At 41.7% G+C, this 20,379-nt stretch overlaps 1 protein-coding gene across 2 annotated transcripts in view; it reads right to left on the bottom strand.

Annotated features, from left to right (window-relative positions):
• The window catches only part of ECPAS (Ecm29 proteasome adaptor and scaffold), a 709,962-nt gene that overhangs the window by 257,023 nt on the left and 432,560 nt on the right, over positions 1–20,379 (bottom strand). For both annotated transcript variants that reach the window (XM_078676653.1, XM_078676652.1), the window contains exons 26-29: positions 16,484–16,538; positions 16,126–16,240; positions 8,787–8,855; positions 3,974–4,091 (exon numbers count right to left, since the gene is read on the bottom strand). In XM_078676653.1, coding sequence (XP_078532779.1) covers positions 3,974–4,091; positions 8,787–8,855; positions 16,126–16,240; positions 16,484–16,538 — 357 coding nt within the window. The remainder of the gene's footprint in view (positions 1–3,973; positions 4,092–8,786; positions 8,856–16,125; positions 16,241–16,483; positions 16,539–20,379) is intronic.

Genomic DNA, 20,379 nt, shown 5'->3' with positions numbered 1-20,379 from the left:
TGACGCACAAAGCTGTCCACCTGAGCTCACCTAGATACCTCGCTCAGAAGCTGACTATTTCTGGAGGCTCCAGAAACACTAGAGGCACAAACAATCTTTGGCTAAAGCCTAAAAGATTCCGCAAGCAAAAAACCTATAAACGCTCCTTCTCAGGAATGGCACCCAGGATTTGGAACTCACTCCCCCCTGAAACCAGGCTCATCCCCTCAACCAGACTTTTTAAGAAAGAAGTAAAAGCTATCCTCATGGCTAAATGCACTTGAACTACTACTGGGGGTTAACATCAAAGGCTCGATACTGATCTGTACTACTTGTTCGAACCCTTTGCATTTTTGTTTGACTTTGAAATTGACTTACTTGATTGTTTATGATATCACTTAACTGTATGTTTAACACTATTGTTGTATCTGTTTATATATGCTCCCCTCCTCTGTAAAGCGCTCTGATATCTGCGAAGATCTTGTTCGCGCTATATAAAACTTTCAAAATAAATAAAATAAATAAATAAACAGTTTATATTACAGTTATATATATACTTCTGGTTTGATTACAGTAGAGCTACTAGTAATGCAATGCTTTGAAATATTGTACATATACTTGGTATTGGCTTTTTAGTAGAAGGTCATGTAGATTTCTTTACAAATTACTTTTCTGACTCAGTGTAGTATACCTGGATACTGCACTGGGACATTTCCTGTAAACAGGCAAGTAAAAACGTTTTTTTTATTTGGTTACAGTTTTAAGACTTTTATAGATTTTGCAACTCCACACTTACAAGCTTTTCATAGAAAAAAAGTCAATGTTATCCTATGGGAGGAAATAGTGTTATCGGTTAACAGGTAAATACTTTGTTGTGGGAGTTGGTATTTTGAGGTTAGACTCAGGGGTGCCCCGGGGTCAAGGATGCACTCTTGTTACACCCCCAGCGGGACCAGGGCAGACGGGTGCAGAGTGCTGAGGCCCAATGCTATTCAACAGGGGATAGGGGGCCTCCGGTTGGTGGTTGCTTATGATCAGGCCACAAAGTTGTGGGAGCGAAGCTCAGGGCAAATGGGGGTTCAAGCCAGCACAAAAGGTGCACCCTTAGCGGCACTGGGGCGCCCGGGTGCAGAGTGCTGTTATTGCGTCAGGCGGCCTGTAGCTTTCAATGGGGAGTCTCTGGTTTGCAAAGACACTGCAGGCTTGGGGACGAAGGTCTTCGCGGTGTGACCACCACTTGGAGAGGTAAGTTGGGATGCTTGGGGTTGGTTAGGTACCATCGGTTGGGCCACCCAAGGCTGTGGGGCGTCGGGTGCAGGGGTGCCTTTTAGTGTCAGATCTTCTTACCAGCTCATGGTCGAAGTTGCTGGGACCTTCCGGTTTGAGGCTGTAGGCATCAGCTGGAAGCTTGAGACAGGTCAGGGATCACCAGATCTCCGTTCAGGATCATCCGGGAGACCTCTTCGTGGTGTTGGGCCACTCGAACTAGGGCTGTGGGCGTCGGGTGCAGAGTGGTGCAGACTTTGCCAGAAAAGACTCTGTCTCCCACGAACACCGCATTTGTTCACCTACAGACTCCAGCTCTGGAGTCTGTAGGTGAACAAATTCGGTGTTCGTGGGAGACAGAGTCTTTTCTTTTGCAGGCAGGGCAGGTCCTTGGGGTTCTTGAGGCTGCTGGCTGCAGGACACACCGAGGTTTCTGCAGGGTCGAGGTGGGGACAGGCCGGTAGGGCTGGGGACAGGCCGGTAGGACTGGGGCCAAGTCAATGGGCGTCCTTCTCTTCTTTGCTTCGGCACGGCTGTTCGGTCCTTCTTTTCATCCTGTAGTTTCTTGTCTGAGGAAGCAAGTTTCAGGAGGGCCCCTAAATACTAGATTATGGGGCATTACAGGTAAGTAAAAGGTTGGGGCCAATGGGTCACTTTCCTGGGGTGGGTACACCTTCTATTATGCCTATTATGCCACCCTCCAGTGGGAGATGGGGCATAACCCTCACCTTGGTTGGCTGGGTCTCCCCATCTGCAAGATGGCGGGGACTGAGATTTGTGCTTCACCTCGCCTCACCCATCCTCTCTTGATTTTCCCGCCTAAAGTGGGGGTCAGAACCGGTGGTGACAAGTTGCTGGAAGCAGCAAAAGGCCCGGGGATGCTCACAAATGCGTCAAACTTTTGAAGCATCCCCTTCATGGACCATGCCCATCCTGGGGGAGGAGGCTTTGCACCTCGTCCCAGGATGTGCATTATTTCAGTCCCCCGAGAGCAGCAGGCTCTCGACCCAGGGGTCCAGAAACAGGTCTGGTGGGGGCAGCTGAAAGCAGCCATTCAGCATGGACACTAGTGGTAGGACGTTTTCAGGGGGCATCTCTAAAATGCCTTCTGTGTGCATTTTTCATTAACTACCACATTGGCATCAGCGTGGGTTTAATGTGCTGTGAAGTTTGATACCAAACTTCTCAGTTTTCAGTGCAGCCATTATGTTACTGTGGAGTTCATAATGACAAAACTCCCAGCACCATGTACTCTTAATGGCAGCACTGCACTTACAATGTCTAAGAATTGACTTAGACACTGTAGGGGTACAGGGCTCATGCACCTGTACCCTCACCAATGGTATATTGCACCCAGCTAGATTGGTGACTGTACTATGCCAGGGCAGTGGGTTGTAGGCATGGCCAGAGGGATGTGTGCCATGTTGACTCTTCACTTTGTTCTGCAACAAAACACGCAGCCTGCAAAGGCAGTGTGTTAGTGTAAAAGTACAGGGCGTCTAAGGGTGGCACAATAAGTGATGCAGCCCATAGAAGCCTTCCCTGGTCACAGTGCCCTGGGACTGACATGTGGCCAGAGAGTGCCAATTGGGTTTGGTCTCCAATGCAGTTTTAGGGAAAGAACATAGGCCCTGGGTACCTGATTGGTAGGAGCCCAGGGCACACTCAGTCAAATCACAACTGCAGTTCAGTAAAATGTGGGGGCAATCATGCAGAAAGAGGGCACCGCTCACATACACACTACATAAATAAGGTTAACAAAATACCACAAAATATATGCAATAAACTCTTTTTAACTGGTCTACTTAAGCAGATTGATAAATAAATAAATAAATATTGATATTTAGTATTGTGCAAGGACATTTAAAAACAGATTGTTATAGGTATAGTCCAAATTAAAGGTGGGCCTCAAGTTGATGTAGTTAACTAATCCTAATTTTAACTGGTGCATGGTAGACCTAGCTTTCATGACAATACATAAGTATTGAAGTAAATCATCTGCAAAAACCAACTCAATTGAATGACATATCCTCAAGCACAACTTGGTGGTGTTCGGTGATGACTGCATCAGTTACGAGAGCCCCCAGAGTATGAGGATAGGCCACAACAAATGCAAAGTCTGACTTTGATCAGTGCAGGAGCAAATACACTACGTATGTTTGAGGCAGAATCAATCACATCGTTAGCTCAGTGGGATTTTCGCCCGGTAAATGGCAGAAGCAATCAAAGTATTACCTTTTCATTTGCAGGGAACTGCAGAAAAATCTCACCATATTAAAACACTGATCAAAGTGGCCTTATTAGAGAAAACATGATCATAAAACTAAATGAGCCAAGAGCCTGAATGTTCCCTAGTATAAGGAAAACGATGAAGACCTAATCTCAAAAGGGGTTGATTCTTAGTTAGAACAGTAATTGGTATCACAAAGAAGTCTAGAATCATTTGTGAGTTGCTTAACCATTGCTTGCTAAAAAAATCAGTGCAGCAACTTAACCGACATATAAAGATTAAGTCAAACAACCAACGAGGGCAGCAATTTATGGGAAAAGGGTTTCCTTAAGACTCTTACGGCTAATTTGTAATAATGTTGAAGACATTACGTCCTAAGGGGCCACTCAATTGCGGAATATCATCAATCAAGTCTATGTACAGCACTGATATACCACTAACTTGGTTGACCATAGACCAAGCTAACTCGGAATGATTTTAAGCCGCTTTAGGATTTACCTTTCTGGAGTTCCACATTGCATGATGATTAGCCAAGTTCATGAACTTGTACACGAGGTCCGGCTGATTAAGGTCACTTGCCAATGCGCACAACTCCTTATAAGTAGACAGATTCTGACTTGGAAATAAAAAGGAAAGGAAGCAACATAGATATTTTACTATATTATGATAAAACAAAACATACTCTGTTCCAACAAGCATGCACACAAATATAGACATGTTATCAATAGTTAATGACATTCTACGTATTTAACCAGGCCTAGCATCTGCATTCTTCTTCTGACCATTATCCTAAAATATTTACAGTAGTAGGTGATGTTCTGAATAGGAATTAGTCAGTATCAGAGGCCCATAGAATGAAGAAATACTGTTTTCACTCTGTAGAGTTATGATCATCGAAGTACCCATGACACAGACGGGGACCCTAGAAACCAAAACTAGCAGTTAAGGCAGTGCTCCACTCATGTCCCAGAGCCTCACACTGGTACTGTGAACAATGCTGACTGGACATCAGGAACACTGCATACAGTAACTTCCTCATGCACTGTTTCTCTTCCTAGGATTCTACAGCTCCCTCGGAATTAGAGGACCTGAGGACTAGGAGGGAATTTGGGTAAGCAATAAAGAGGCTGAAGAAGAAACAGTGCCCAATCACAGCCAGCCTTACTGAAGAGATGTGTTTTTTTCTTCTAATGGATACTGTTTTCTCTTTAGATTCTCTAACATTGAAGGATTCCTCATTGAATGCTAACAATCTGGATGAAGGGGACACGGATAACAAAAAAGAAAAGCGATCAGACAAAATGCTTAACTACAGACAATCAACATAAAGCTTCCACACTGACTTCTGCAGCAGTCATTCATCTTTTGTAAATGTGTTAAGGGAAGCTCAAGTGGCTGTCTTATCAATTTCTTTCAAGTGCAAGACTCAAAAAATAAAGCACTGACCGCTTTGCTCCTGGAAGAATGCACTATTATACTCCCAGGAATCCTCTTGGCAGTCTCATAGCACTCCCTGGTACATGAGAAGATCTACTGTCGAATCATCTATTTTGATAAAGTCACATCCTCGGCAGTACTTCCGTACAATTCAAAAGCAGTGTATACATCAGTGCTCATTCGATCACACAATATAATGGCTATAAGCCCCTTTTAGATTTACTTTGACCAAACCCCATCAGCCTTACATGAAAGAGGCAGCAGGAAGTAGACTGGCAATTGCATGGCCTGGCTATGGTGAAATTCTGCTACCAGTGTAGGAAGAATAGATGCATGCTGATGTAGTGAGACTTTACCTTTTCAGCAAACCATCTACAGCAAATATAAAAAAAGGCTGTCGACTTGCCCTCCTAGCTGACTTAAATGCCAACAAAAAAAGGTCTATGCAACTTCACATCACAGGCACAAATGATGGAGTCATTAAGAGAGGCAACACTAAGTTGAGGGACTACTGAACTGCAATACACAGAGAGGAAACTTTGTTGACCACTCGTTTAGCGAATGGAAAATACTTCAGAATGCCAAAGAAAGGTAGCTTACCAAAGGTCCTAATAAAGATGGAAAGCACAATCCTATAACCAGTCTTGGTTGAAACTTGCAAAAACCTTTGGCAAGGTGAATAAGAACACTGAATACAGCACACAAAATAAAGCTCGAAATTGGTCAGAACATCTTGAATCCCACCACCTGCAGAACTTCATTTATCTGGGGTTTATGTCTTTTTCCTTGTTAGACTTGGACTTACAATACTTGGGTTGTCACACAAAAATCTGAACTTTGCAAAATGTAAACCTATCCATAGCCAGAACCACATTTCTACACTATTTACAGTATCAAAGTGCTTTGGTATAGGAGACCAATTCAAATATTATATGCCTAAACTCTTCACATTTATTCAGTATGTAATCCACTTTCTTTCCAAATAACCCCACTCCTTCAGAGGTTTGTCCCCTTTAAAAGTGCCAGCTAACAAAACCCATACCACCTCTGCAAGGAATACAGCAGAGGAAGTAACCACGTGCCATGTGACCGCCAACTAGATCACGACCACACTGTACTTTTAGATTTGACATTAAAATGCCATCAGGTAAACGCCTCAAGCAAATGTTCAACCACATGCTCCTCGAGCTGCCATTACTATTATCTTGCTAAATTGCTGCCAAAGGTTAGTAGATTTCATTTTAATAGAACCAGTGGCTAAGACCTTCTTTGGTAATGCACCTATCGTCAATCGTCATTAGGCCTCACAACCATATTAGGTGCACAAACTGCCAATGACTCTCCTACTGCAAGATTATTCAGGTAAACAGATCATCTACGAGAAGTATATAGCTTCTGAGCTTCAGTTAAAAAACTAAAAAACAAACAGTAAATCAAGTGTCCTACCCAGATATTTGCTAAAGCATTTGAAATGCGTTCTCAAAAGAAACAAAAGTGGTTCATCCTGTGGCCTTTCTTGCAACACGCCATTTATTTAAAACTTCATGACTATTAGGTGGCTTTAATCAAAGTGGAGGTAGTATGTGTGTCACAAAGGCTATATAAGAACTAGTCACTGGATAGTACAGTCAGCACAATTTCATTCATCACACTGTCTGGATAAGTAACCAAAACTCTTGAAATGCTCCAAACCTGGAAATCTTGGAAAAATACAGCTAACTCCTCCCCTTCATCCCAGTATGCAAAACCGTTCCCTTGAGCAGATTGAATAATAGTCCTCCCAATGTAAAGCTATTACAATTTCTGTGTTAGACTTTGACATGCAGATGGTACTATGGACAAAATAAAAGATTTAACTTCTAAATGTACCGACCAGATCTCTTCGCTCAGCCTCAGCCCGTCTGGTTGTAGTTCCCAAAATCTTGAGGACCCGGATGGGAGGCCGATCATTTAGGTTTACCGCGGCGAAACTGTGGAATTCCCTACCAATATGCTTGCGCAGCATGGATGATTTTATTCCCTTTAAGAAGGCTCTGAAAACTCATCTGTTTCCGAAAATTCTGTAAATTCTCTTTGTAAGCTGCGCAACCGCCCAAACACTGTGTTTGTATCATCCAAGTCGAAGCGCCAGGATACCCGATGGGTGACAGTCATTGCGCTATACAAATACACCAATACATACATACATAAATGGTGCAGCATAACCTCGAAGTTCGTCCTTATCAGGCTTGCCTGTGTTTTATTCTTTCACTCGGTATCACTACATGCTCCAATACTGGAGCCTCAGGCCAGTTCTCCACTACCTAATCAATAGAGAGTCTGTACAGGATTGCAGAGCTATTGGAGTCTTGGATTACACATCTGCACCGTGTAGAATACGCATGATGGTGGGTGAGGAACAGAACTGTAACTTAACTTGGAATGTAACTGAGAGGATCTCAAAAGAGGGCTGCTCACAATGCTCCATGGTAGGAGCCAACTGTAGCAACATTGACTGCCTTCCATCCACCAGAGCGGCTACTGGTGCCCAAAAGTACCCCAAAACATGAGTCTGCACTCCCTCATTGTTACATCCTTGTAAGAAGAGCTTGGAACTGGCTCTCAATCTTTGACCACTAATTATTTTCATTGGCAGTCCCACTGAAGAACTTGGGTGGGATTGTCAGTCCTTTAAGCAGAGATAAAATTATCCAAAGAAGAATCATTTTCATTTCACAAGAACACTGGTCTCCTTCAAGGTTACACTAAGCAAGCCTTGCAATCCAGACTGTTTTGATGAACCCCCAAACACAGTTGTACCTGCAGTCTTTTTTAAATCTCATCTTCTTGCATTTGCTGCAACTTTTAATACTTGAAACCTTTACTCCCTTGCAGTCTCTGTTCTACAGCATCTTAAGTGCTTTGAGAAGTATATTGGTGTGTGTATGTTTTTCAGCTAAAATAAATTAAAATAAATACATCTTGAAATAGAAAAATAAAAATGGCTAACCACTATGCATGTTGTAGAGGTCTGAGACACTGGGATGTAGAAACGAGAAGTGGAAGAATCAGGCGAGACTGCATGTAACAGGAAATAGGGACATGCAGTCGGTGCTGTGTAAATGCTAGTTCTAAACCACTGACCATAAGTGGTATCCGTGCAAATAGCTTCAGGGCCCCAGTCTACAGCTGTCATATTTCAAAGATAAAGATCTGCAGGGTACATAGTTTCAATCAGCAGTAGGTTTTGAGTTGTGCATTGATTTACATGAGGTCGCAACTGTCCTTAAATATGTGAAGTCTGGAAAAGTAGTTGTCGAAGACTCAGTCATCAGCTGATCCACTTAGTTTGTACTGGTGGCCAAGAGACATGCATGCATCTAATGCAAGAAAACAAAGCCCAAATGAAACAAATGGTTTAAAGAAATGTGTAGCTGATGCATCAACCAACCCCTTGCTAAATTATGTTTTACCAGATCTAATAACGAAAACTGTTAGAACAAATAATAGCTAATGGAGAACACTGGAATTCAGCCTGGTAACTACCAAAATGTAACCCAACCTGTTGAAAAGTAAACCTGCCGGGCTTAAAGTTTCAGTTGGCTAAGGACCAGGATCTAAAGCAGATTTAAATCAGACCTAGAAGCTGCTCGCTTTAACTCAAAAGAATGTTTGCTTCTTCTATTCAGGCTTCCAGTTGAAAGCTCTTAGGTATACTTTTGAATTAATACCTCACTTCTTTCACAGGAGCACCTACTGCACTCAGTACTTGACTGTCACAGTTGTTCCACGATAAACAATAACAATCTCTATCAGAATGTCAATTACAGTATTTAACTATAGCTGCATGTGCAGCTCATATTTTTTTTTAATAAATACACAGAAAGAAACTTACCCATCGGGCGTTTTGCCAAGTGAGCCTCCCTGGAAAACCTCAGTTTCTCCTGAAACTTCATGTCTGGCTCTGGAAAAGACGCCTACCATTAGCACTTACCACATGCACAGTTTGTAAAATGGGACTCATGCACCAACACAATGTAATTAATACTGGAAGGACGCTCCTTTCCTTAAAGTGTAATTTCAGTTTCTGCGTTATAACTCTGTCACATGTATCATTTGGAGCACTTATTTTGAACTCGATCACTCACTTGTAAGAGGAGTAGGAATAGGTGGCTGTGTGCAACAGTAATTTGGATCTCCTCAGAGACACATTTAACCTCCGCACATTCTAATTTGAAGTTTGTCTTTAATATGTAGTTTTAATAACTCTTAGCAGTATTTATGATCATGGTGAGATCTTGACAAGAGCCAGAGGCTCTTGGCTTCAGAGTAACTGTTTCAAACATGGGCTTGTCTTCATGCAACTGTCCGTTTTCTAGGTAGCCTGAGTGCACCAGGACAATTACTATTAAACCTTATATTTGGGTGTCTTTATAAGTGCTTTTCAATACCAGGCAGGGCAGTCAAAGTAGATTATTTGAAAATTCAATTTAATTAGTAATCCCAGTTCCAGAAATTTAATCAAATCAAAAAAGCTTTATTCGGTACATTTCATATGACCATAAAAGTATGCTAAAGAATCATGTCTAAAATGAATTGTATATTATTTGTACACTCACTGTTAATTTGAGAATACAGTCCATACAGATAGAGATCCAAGAGGGCAATTAATTCATCAAAAACATACAAATTCCTAAATCTTAAAAATCATCTTAAATGGTATATTAAAGTGCATTCAATTATTCAAATCACATATTGAAAAAATGTGCATTATATTTTCCCATTATTTCAATTCTCATAGTCATCAAAGTTTAGTGCCTCCAAGTGAGAATAGGTCTTTCTTTTGCTAATAGACATTTGAATAAAAGTACAGGCTGCAGTCATAATTTTTTCATCCTCCAAGCTACATATAATATTAAAAGCTTGTTTATAATGATATGTATTTACTTTAAAAAGGGGTTTTAACGTGAATTTACGAATAACCCTATAAAATCACAAAATAATAAAAAAATGCAGCGTGGTTTGAGGAGATTTTCCATCACATGGACAATTTGGTAATAAATGGTACTTTTTCCTTGTCTTGGGAATTGCGACTAGATAATGGAGGGTACCAAGTCTTAATCTAGTCAGAAAGAACTTGTGCTGGACGTTTCTGACTATAGTAAGGTACGGTTGTATACCCAGAGAAAATGGGCGTTCATAATAAGAGATAATACTTTGCTTTGTACTGTATTCACCCTCCCGTACTAGGTCCATAGCAGTAATAAACCTGGTCTTCAATTCTTTCTTGCCATAATCTTGGATGGACATAGGTTCTTTTGCATCTATATTTAAATTGCAGCTTTTTAATAGAATGTGCATGTATTCAAGCCACAAAATTGTCCTACTATTACCTAGAGCCAAACAATCAAGTATTATGCTCTTGGTGAACCTTGCTTCTTCGTGTGTCCAAATCCCATGCCATAATGTTAACCCAGCTATTTTTATAAAATCACCAATATATGGGACAGACAGTTCTCTGTGAACTATACAGTTTGATGTAGAGACTGGGACTGCTAGCAGACGTTTTAAAAATGTGTTCTCTTGGATTTGTAGAGTGGCAGTATTAGCCCTCCCCCACATTGCTGCACCATAACATGCAGTAGAAATCTCTGCTTCTATAGAGGGTGAGCATTTCCCTTACTGGTTTATTTCCAACTTTTTTTGAGAATCTGAAAAATAACCTCTATACAACGTGAGAACTTTAGATTTGATAAGTTTATATGTGCGCCCCATGTACCCTTTTCATTAAATAATAACCCCAAATAGGTAAAACTTGAAACTCTCTCGATCACAATACCATCCACAGAATGCTTTTTTATCCCTTTTCTAATATTGCCGCAAGTCATGACGAAAGTTTTTGATAAATTTAGTTTTAAATCCTTTTCGGTCATAAAATGAGCAAACCATTTGCCGTCCTTGAAATACGCACGGCATAGTCTGCATAAAGAAGCACTGGTGTTAGAAGGGGACCTACTTCCGGTCCATCAGCCTTAAGATTTTGTAGGCAACGATCAACATTATTTTCTATATAGTGAGAATAAGAGGGGTGCTAAAACGCACTCCTGTCTTAACCCACGGGTTACCCTAAAATCTGGCGTGCATTCTCCGTTCAGACCGAAACGAACTCTGGTCAACAAAAATGTGTAAATCTGGGATAAATAAACAACAATATCCTTGGGGACACCTATCTCGACAAGTGTTTGCCACAATTTTTCATGGTTTACAAACTCAAAGGCACTGGTGAGGTCCACAAAACAAAGGTGTAAAGACCCCCACTTGGCTAGGGTGCATTTTCCCACCAGAAGATCCAGATGTACACATTGTTCTATTGTCCCGATGCCTCTCCTAAACCCATACTGGGGCTCTGAGAGAATGTTATTCTCATAAGCCCAGAAGTTTAATCATAATCAGAGTGCAGATTTAAAGGACTTTGGCTCTATGATTTCCAGGGACACTTTATAGGACATCAAGCAAGTATCCCTATAAGTATAGAAACACAAAATGAAAAAGCCAGGGCTAAAATGTGGCCCTTTTTGCAAAAAAAGATGTTGGGCCAGATTCTCGCTGCAATTTGTAGTACAATTTGTAGCACTACAAAACGGACTACAAAATGCCTCCTATGGTGTTTTATGTCTCGGAACTCCCTATACTTATGTGTATGACATAAAATTCTGCACGTAGTTTGTTATTTCCAAGAAACTAGTAAACTTACTTCAAAATGTTAGTTTACCTTTAAAAATCAGGTCAGCTGTGCATAAGATAAATGCATCATTGTTTTAAAGCAGCAAACATAACACGTGAAAGTGTCTCTAAAAACAATTGTGAACTGGAATTATAAACATTGTCCCAAGGAGGTAAGGGCTCGGTTTACACGATATAAAATATGACGGTTAAATGTAGTAGTATGAAAAACCATCAAAAGCTGAAACAAGTTTGGCAATGCTATGTTCTGTTTTTGACAAAAAGATAGCGCCATTGCCTATAAGATAACTGGTGTTAGGTGGGCTACCAACATAGGTGCATAAACTTGTAAGTTCTGTAGGCAGACATCTAAACAATGGTTATATTCAATAGAATCAATACTAATGTGCAGCCCTCTCAGACTCTCTTAACTATCTGAATACTATCTGTAAACTCTATAGTCACATTGAAAACGGATCCTTGCAGATGGTCAAGTGGAAACCAACAACTTCAATAAGGTGTGCAGGTGATAGCATGTCCATAAACGTGTGCTGGTCCACTTCATCAAATGATCAGATAAAGTGTGATTTGGACCCAACTAATTCTAAGACCTGATCAACTGTGCTCATGTCAGCAGGCAATCTGCCCTCGCTGGGCTTAACATTCTTTTCTTTTATCCACCAAATTATCAAATATCTCAACCATTGAAGCAAGGAGGAAAAAAGAGCAGTAACTTGGCTGGTCAGTCCATCCGACAGTTTTGTAAACTGCAACAACTGGAAACTTCTGCCATAAATTTAGAGTCTGCCTATTATAAAACCAGCTTTAAGAAAAACAGCATTATATAAAGATTTACACAAAATAGTTATAGACTTTAAAATTGCCTGGGCTCTGAGTGGTCCATAGGGTTTTCCTAAGGTAAGATAGTGTATGGCAAGAAGGATCCCCTACAAGGTCAATGATTACGGTAAATGTAGCTTATCTAGAGTAAATGTAATCAGAATTTCAATTTTTTTTTAAGACTCCCATGGAGATACAGGATTGTATCGTAAACAACCATGGTGTAAATAAGTATCACAAGAGCAATTAATTGCCAGACTTAGACCCTTAATTGCACAGTTTTAGGCACCGCAGCTTAGGGACAAGGCCTGCGAGCTGAATAAGGACTGGGCACTTCAGGAGGCTATAACCCTTACTGCGAACATTTAATTAACTTACGTTTACAGTATTGGACAAGACTGCTGCCAACAGCTGGTTTATTTATATATGTGATTAATAAATGCAGATTTCCAGCATTTTTGTAATTCAATACAGAAAAAAATACTAGCTGTAAATTTCTCAGAGCCTTCATATGCTACATTACATGCAACCAGAAAGGAAGAGGTCATGCAGAATGTAATATTAAAAATATGTTGGTGTTACTTCAAATACTGGACTACATGTCTGCACCTTTTTGATGAAAAATCTAACTGTGCAGCACTTACCGTATATTCTTACATCAACTGCATAATGTAGGTCACTGCTGCTAGAGATTGCTCTTCTTATTTATTTATCTATTTAGTGTTTTATAGAGCGCGAACCAGACCCGTGAGGGTATCAGAGTGCTTTACAGTAGTATCAGGTGGGATACAGAACAAAGGGGGGCGGAGAGCCCAAGGATAGGGAAACAAATAGAAACAGTATATGGCAGAACAAACAGTCATGATATCCGACTACTATAAGGGATAGGAGCAAAAACTATGCAATAAACTAGAAAAGCAGTCTCATCACCCTGAAGGATTGTTCAGAAGTGCAGGGTGGGTAACATAGGGGGAGGCAGCCAAGGAATAGTGCAGTGACGATAGGTAAAGTCAGGTTGAGGGGGTAATTGTAGCCTGAGCTGTAGAAGAGGAATTTGCCCATTAGGAAATATTTGGTCTCCTTTTTGAAGTGAGCTAGAGACGGTATTCTTCTAATGGCAGGGTGGGAGTAAGTTCCATATTCTTGGGGCGGCCCCAGAGAAAGCCCGATTGTATGTTCTTTTTTTGCAGGTAGGAGCAAAAGGGCTCTGGTGGAACGTGAGTTTCTGATTCCTCCGGATAACACAAGTTTCTGTGCGAGAAAAGCAGGGGACGTGGAATAGAGAGCCTTGTGGGTGATGCAAGCCAGTTTGAGTTGGATTCTGGCCTCAAGAGGAAGCCAGTTCAGAGCTTTAAGGTGGGGCGAGATGTGGTCGAACTTCTTCGAGCCAGTTAGAAGTCTGGCGGCGGCGTTGAGGCAGGCTTCAAGGGTGCCAGAGAGATCTTGAGTAGGCCTGCGATGTTGGAGCAACCATATTCTAGTCGAGAGATGACTAAGGCCTGGATAGCCGATTTTAGATCAGGGGGGTCGAGAAAAGTTTTCAAGTTTCGTAGGTAGTTCAGGTGAAATCTGGCGGTTTTGGCTATCGCGTTGATATGGCCCCGCATGTTCAGGTTGCTGTCTAAGGTAATTTCCAGGGATTTAGCAGAGTCCACAAAGGTAGGAGAGCAGTTTAGCGCTGTGATAGCCTTGGCCCAAACTTGAATGTCTGTATTGGCGTTGGGTTGAGAGATTAAGAGGAACTCTGTTTTTTTGGCATTGAGTTTAAGCTGGTTAGATGTGAGCCAGTGAAAAGTTAGTTTCAAGGCCTCATTCAGGGAATGGATATCCTCTGGAGAAGAGATATTGATGTAGAGCTGTGTGTCGTCGGCATACATGTGGTAGGAGATATTGGCAGTGCGCAGCACCTCTGAGAGTGGTTCGAGGTACAGATTGAAGAGGGTAGGGGATAAGGTTGATCACCTATAGAAAATGGAGACCTCTACCCAAGTCGCAGTGGTGATCAAGTCAGAGGTAGAGTTGTAAATCCTCGATTGCAGTTGTGCTTCTTCACCTTGCCCAATCGTCCCAGGCACTAGATGATCTGATGTAAACTTTATAGTTGGTGGTGGTGCACCCTTGGGCTCTGCGGACCACTCAGGAAAGAAGCTTCAAGTGCCCGTACACAAGTACAAATTCAAAGTGCAGGCTATCTCACTGCAGAGGAATCAGGGTCAAATGATTTGGCGATGCAGATCCTTCAAATAAGGCTACAGCACCCAACTGCAGTTCGTCCAGTACCACTCATTATAGCTCCCTCTTCAGGACAGCCTTTCCTAGATGCAGGAGCATCACCAGCACCCATCCTCAGTAGCCAGTGAGCTACTTCATTGATGGTGGATTCAGGGCAGCTCTACCTAGCCGGATGCAGAACTTCCAGGTTCCTGTTACCATAAGATAGCAGCTGGCAATCAGCAAGTCCATCCCAGGAGCTTAAAGGTCTTTCGTGGTCACCAAGGGGTGCGACTCCTGTCATTAGTCTATAAGAAATCCTGGCACAATGACAACAGGTCCTGCTAAGGTACTGGTTTTGGGTAGTTTCTGATTGTTGCATATTCCTCCCAGACTTGTCATGCTACAGTCTATGCTCACTACTATCAGCAGGAAGGAGGAGCAGGACTAGGGGCTCTCTGTGAGGGAGAACCAAAACAAAGGCACAAAAAAGGGGCAGGCTTTCTTAGTCAGCTACCACTCAACTGGTTTGGCGTAACTCCTGTGCACATGACGATTGCCCGCGCTATCGCCTGCTCCTGGGGACCTAGCTTTCCCAACACATCACTCCACTCAAGAGTATGGTTGTCCAGCTTTCCACATCTAAAGTCAACCCTGGTGCATTCCCTACCACACCATCAGATAGGGAATCCAAGAGGCTGGATGCCTTTGGCAAGAGGATGTTCTCTTCCACCAGCCTTGCACTGCCATTGGTGAAGATGCGTGCCTCTTGGGCCATTATACACACACACTTTGAAACTCGGCTGCAAAAGTGCAGCTCATGGTCTCAGGGGAGGCCTGAACCATCCTTAGCTAGGCAATTGACGAAGGCAAGGATGCAGCAAAGTTCACCATACACTGGTGAGTGGATATGACCGATTCGCAAGGCGGAGGGATTGCTTTGTCAGTGGCACTTCGTCACCATGGCGGACTGAGGTCCGTTTGCTGCACATGGCTTTTTATTAGCTGTTTACTATAGTGCAGTAATGTGGAATATGTGAAGACTCGAAGTCTCAATGCACACAGTGACATTAGATGAAACTGCACTTTATTCTGGGTGAGGTAGAGGACACTATTATTTCCATCCATAAGTAACAACACTGTGAAAGACCTTGGCAGTGACACTGAACTTTATTCTGGGTGGAGTAGAGGACGCTATTATTTCCATCCATAAGTGACAGCACTGAAAAGCCTTGGCAGTGTACTGGAATGCTGCTTTCCAGCGAAGTTCTAAATGAATGTTCCAAAAGTAATTTTTTTATATGCTGAATATCCTTTTTTTTATTTAACCAAAGTTCCAAAAACACGGTGATCTCAAGAGTATCATATGAAAGGACATTTGCACAATATGTGAGAACTTTGCTATGAATTGCAATCCAAGGAAGAAAACAACGACAGGCAAAGATGTAGGCTCAATGTACCTTTTTCCAGTCATGAGTGTTTCAACAAGCGTGGACACCAGTTCCTGCTGATCTTGTTCATTACCCAGTTCGTATACCAGTCCAAGACCTTTGGATGCAACATCTTGGCTGAGCTCTATAAAAGCATGAACTGTAATTAACTATCCACTCTTAAATGGGCAAGTTATTTCAAATAAACTGACATTAGAGCTATTCATAATTGTGGGTTAGATAGTCCAACAATTTACATATTTTAACTTTCAAAAAGTACTGCAGAAGAAAATTCTATGTGGGTTTTACATATTTCTCCTTGAAGAAATGCAACACAATATTATCAATCACAAAGATATTAGTTGGAAAATAATGATGAGCTCCTTACCGTCGTTATCCGAAAGGACTGAAACAAAAGCACTCTGGATCTCCTTGAGATGAGACTAGATAGAAACAAATAAGAGCAAACCAATATTGACTGACCGAATTGCAATTTAGACATTTCTTTAAAAAGTGCCATTTCACTGTGGCACAAAAGTGGCACGAGCAAAACAGAAATAGAAAAATTTAAGAAAGGTCACACTGCTATACCAGAGGTGAAATATTGTGCTTCAAGATCACATTTCTACATTGGAGGTGGAATATTATGTTTCATATGAAAAGAGGAACAACTTGTGGCACGATGTTGGTAGTAGTTAGAGGAGTAAATGAAGCATGGGTCTATTAATTTGAGTTTTAAGGAGCAGACATGACTTTTGGACATAATTCCGCAAACACACAAACATCACGGAGGGAGAATAAATTAAAATGCTTAGATGAAGCACTCATGAAATTGACAAAAGAACAGCAGCAGTGTGGACACAATAAGAGTTTGGCTTTAAGAATAAATTTAGACAAACACGCTTTAGCTGTCTCAAAAATATTTCTGCATCAATCGTTTTAAATTGAGCGATCCCACAAAGTACCACACACCATTAATCCTGGGGCATCAACAATAGATACTGTTGGTCTGATTTTGAACTACAGACAAACCGTGGACGAAGATACTTTAGAACTCAATTCCAATTTTTAGCTTTGACATTTACAGTAAAATTCAGTTTTTGGGCACTAAAAACAAATTGAGCAAAAGAGGACTAAAAGGATAGGCTGACCAACATTTTCTGGTAGGCAGGGGTACGTAATTCCTAGTGGCTGCCAAAAAGGACATTTTGTTTAAGGTCAAAGACAACAAGACTTCATGTTTATTTTGTTCACTGGAGAAGTTGACTGAGCTACATGCAGCACAAAACATATAGCTGCCTGTTTGCAGGGTCTCAAAATGGTTGAGAGAAGCAGGATTATCTGCTGCCTCTAAAGCGGTTCAAAATTACATCCATGAGCCACGAATGCAAAGCCTTTACGGTATGGTCGAGCACTACTAGTAAATACAGTGATTTGTAAGCACAGATTGATTAATGACAGTGATTTTATAAAAAAACAACATGTACACGTTTATAAAATATAACTATTTGCAGCCAAATGCTCCTCCATTAAATGCATATACACACTTAAGAATGTTTACAACTTCAAAAAACGGACAAAGATTACAGCTGGTTTTGCTGAATAATCCTACAAATGTTAAAGGCAATTTCAAATGCCTCTTTTCAATGGCATCATTTATGTAAAACATGTTTGATGCATGTTAATACTATTAAACTATTAGTAATGGAGAATCATTGCAAAATCATCAAGTTCAAGATGTGAACAAATAAATTATAAGCTCCATTGTTAAAGAAAGTCTCACAAAAGTGCACCAGCAGGTCTATGATCTAACATGTGTGCAGATTTTCGACTTATGTAGAAAATGAGAAAAGTTTACAGAAGTAGGCCTGAAAATTAATAACTCCGGTTTCTCCAACAAGTAACTCATGAGACTGATAGCTCTCAAAATTAACTGTTTAAACATGACGATATCCCCATTATTAGTGGAGCTACCTACTTGGCAGACATTTGTAGTGGGGATCGACCCCTACTAGATAAGGGCATAGTCTCTAGATGGGAAAGTAATGGGTATCGGAAGATCGTGGACTTCCTTAATTTAGACGCCTGGAAGGACTGGCCCGAAGTTGAGTCCTCTATTAGGCATTTCAAAACCATGCTGCACGGGTCCTTCAATAAGATAAGATATTTTCTGAGGGATCTAGACCTTAGCACATGTTTTACAAGTCTAGATCTGGCTGAATATTTGATAGAAACGAGAACCCGGAGATCCTCTAACTGTTCGGGTTCCAGCCTCAGACAAAAGAAGGCTAACAAGGTGTTTAAGAAGGCTCAGAATAAGGGGCAGTCTAAGGAAGGTCTCCAAACACTAGTAGAGACGTGGAATCGGTGGCGACTCCTCCGCTAAGGCGGAGGAGCATCGCCCCACTGCTTTGCAGCAGTGAAAGAAAAGGAAAAATAAAATGAGAATAACTCAAGGTTATTATAATTTTATTTTTTCCTGCTGCCGTCAGCTTTGCGGGCGGGGCTGCTGAGAGGACAGAGGGGCAGGCAAGTAGTGGTGTGCCCACTCCAAACTGCCCATGACTGCTTGGCCGACTCTCCTGGGCCAGACAAACAGTCATGCGCACCTTGCATGTTCTATAGCCAGGCTGCATTACAGCCTGCATGGAGAACATGCCCAGGCCCCAAGTCCCTGTCTGAGCACCGAACCACAGTGTACAGATCAATCACAAGACTGCATAGTGCAACCTGGTATTGTCGAAGGGCTAGAATGTCAGGCCAGATGGTGTGTTTTTCTTTTTTATATTTGTAGGCCTGTTTTATGGTCTGGTGGGCCAACATTTACTGTCGATTTTCCCGATATTACCACAAACATTGCCTGCAGCAAGCACAAACACATGTAGTCTCCCATACCTCGCAAAGCATTTATACAGCATATCTTCAAAAGTTCAAAACTGCCTCGATTTGCATATGTGGGCCATTTGTTTAGCTATCTGATTCGCTAAAGGATCCACTTTTATGTTGGTGCCCAGGCCTATTTTCAGTTCCAGCCAGGCATACGCCTCGCAAACATTTTTGAATTCCATTTGTTAACAAGCAAATATACAATCTGCTGAGCAGTGCAAATTCACTTGTAAAAGTGTATTTTTTTCTTTTCTCTCTAGGGTGAAAATATTTTCTCCCACGAAGAAAAGAATTTCCGGGCCTCTGCCCTCCTCCATTTTTTTTGTTTGTTTGATGGGGTGTCCCTTACCAGTCCAGGAATAATTTTAATCCTGCTCTTGTAAGTAAATCGCCAATCTGGTGGGAACCAGTTGAACAGGAACTGGTGAATACCCATATATATGTGGGAGTGTACAAACTCAAAAGAGTTGTCCAGCCCTATAACTACTGCTTCCTTCCTCCATCCAGCCCAGTGAGTAGATTTACTCAAATGAAAATCTTCATGTTCGAAAATCCTTTTATGAGTGCAAAATCAACCTTACACATGTAAATAATCTTGAGAATTGGGCCCATAACAGCTTGGCTCTGACAAGACCTTGCAGGGTTCATCTAGTTGTAAAATGCAAGTACCCAGTCATTGATATAGCATTTAGTATATGCTCACTATTGGGGTAAACAAGGGAAATGAAGGTCAGTGAGCTCAAGTTGCCTAAGAATTACACATTGTGGTCATGTGGAGAAGTTCAGATTGGGAGGGGTTTCTTTGATGTATCACTGAGGAATCTGCGGTTCGAGTATCCACCAGAAAGCATGTTACCAAAGGTAAGTAACTTGTTCTTCTGATGGATAATTCTAACTGCAAATTCCCAACCTTAGAATAGATATCAAAGTTGGAGGGTCTGTGGATTAGATTCACACCAAAATGTCCTACAGCACCAATCAGGCAACGAGGCCTTACCACCAGACGAGCTTTGTGGACTTGTCCACGGACACACGTTGCACCCTGGTAGGTGTCTAGGACAGGTACTCCGCAAGCCAAGGCTGTGGTAGCAGCCTTAACCCTGGTGGGATGGGCCATCATCTCTTTCAGCGGCAGCTTCTTGGCCAGTGTGCTGCAAATCTTGATGCAGAGGACTATTCACCTCGACAGGGTCCTCTTCAGCACTGCCTTCCATCGCTTTGCCTGGGAGAGCCGCAAAAAAAACTTAATCTTCCACACGTTGTCTCTTGGTACAATCAATGAAAAAGCTAAAAGCTTTTTTGGGTTTAATGCAAAGAAGCATTTCCTCCTCTTTCAAGAGATGAGGGAGAGCAAAGAACACAGGCAGAGTGATGGATTGCCAAGTGTGAAAGGGAATC

The sequence above is a fragment of the Lissotriton helveticus genome, chromosome 2_1, assembly GCF_964261635.1.
Source record: "Lissotriton helveticus chromosome 2_1, aLisHel1.1, whole genome shotgun sequence".
Lineage (NCBI taxonomy): Eukaryota > Metazoa > Chordata > Amphibia > Caudata > Salamandridae > Lissotriton > Lissotriton helveticus.
This window is presented reverse-complemented; position numbering and strand designations above follow the sequence as displayed.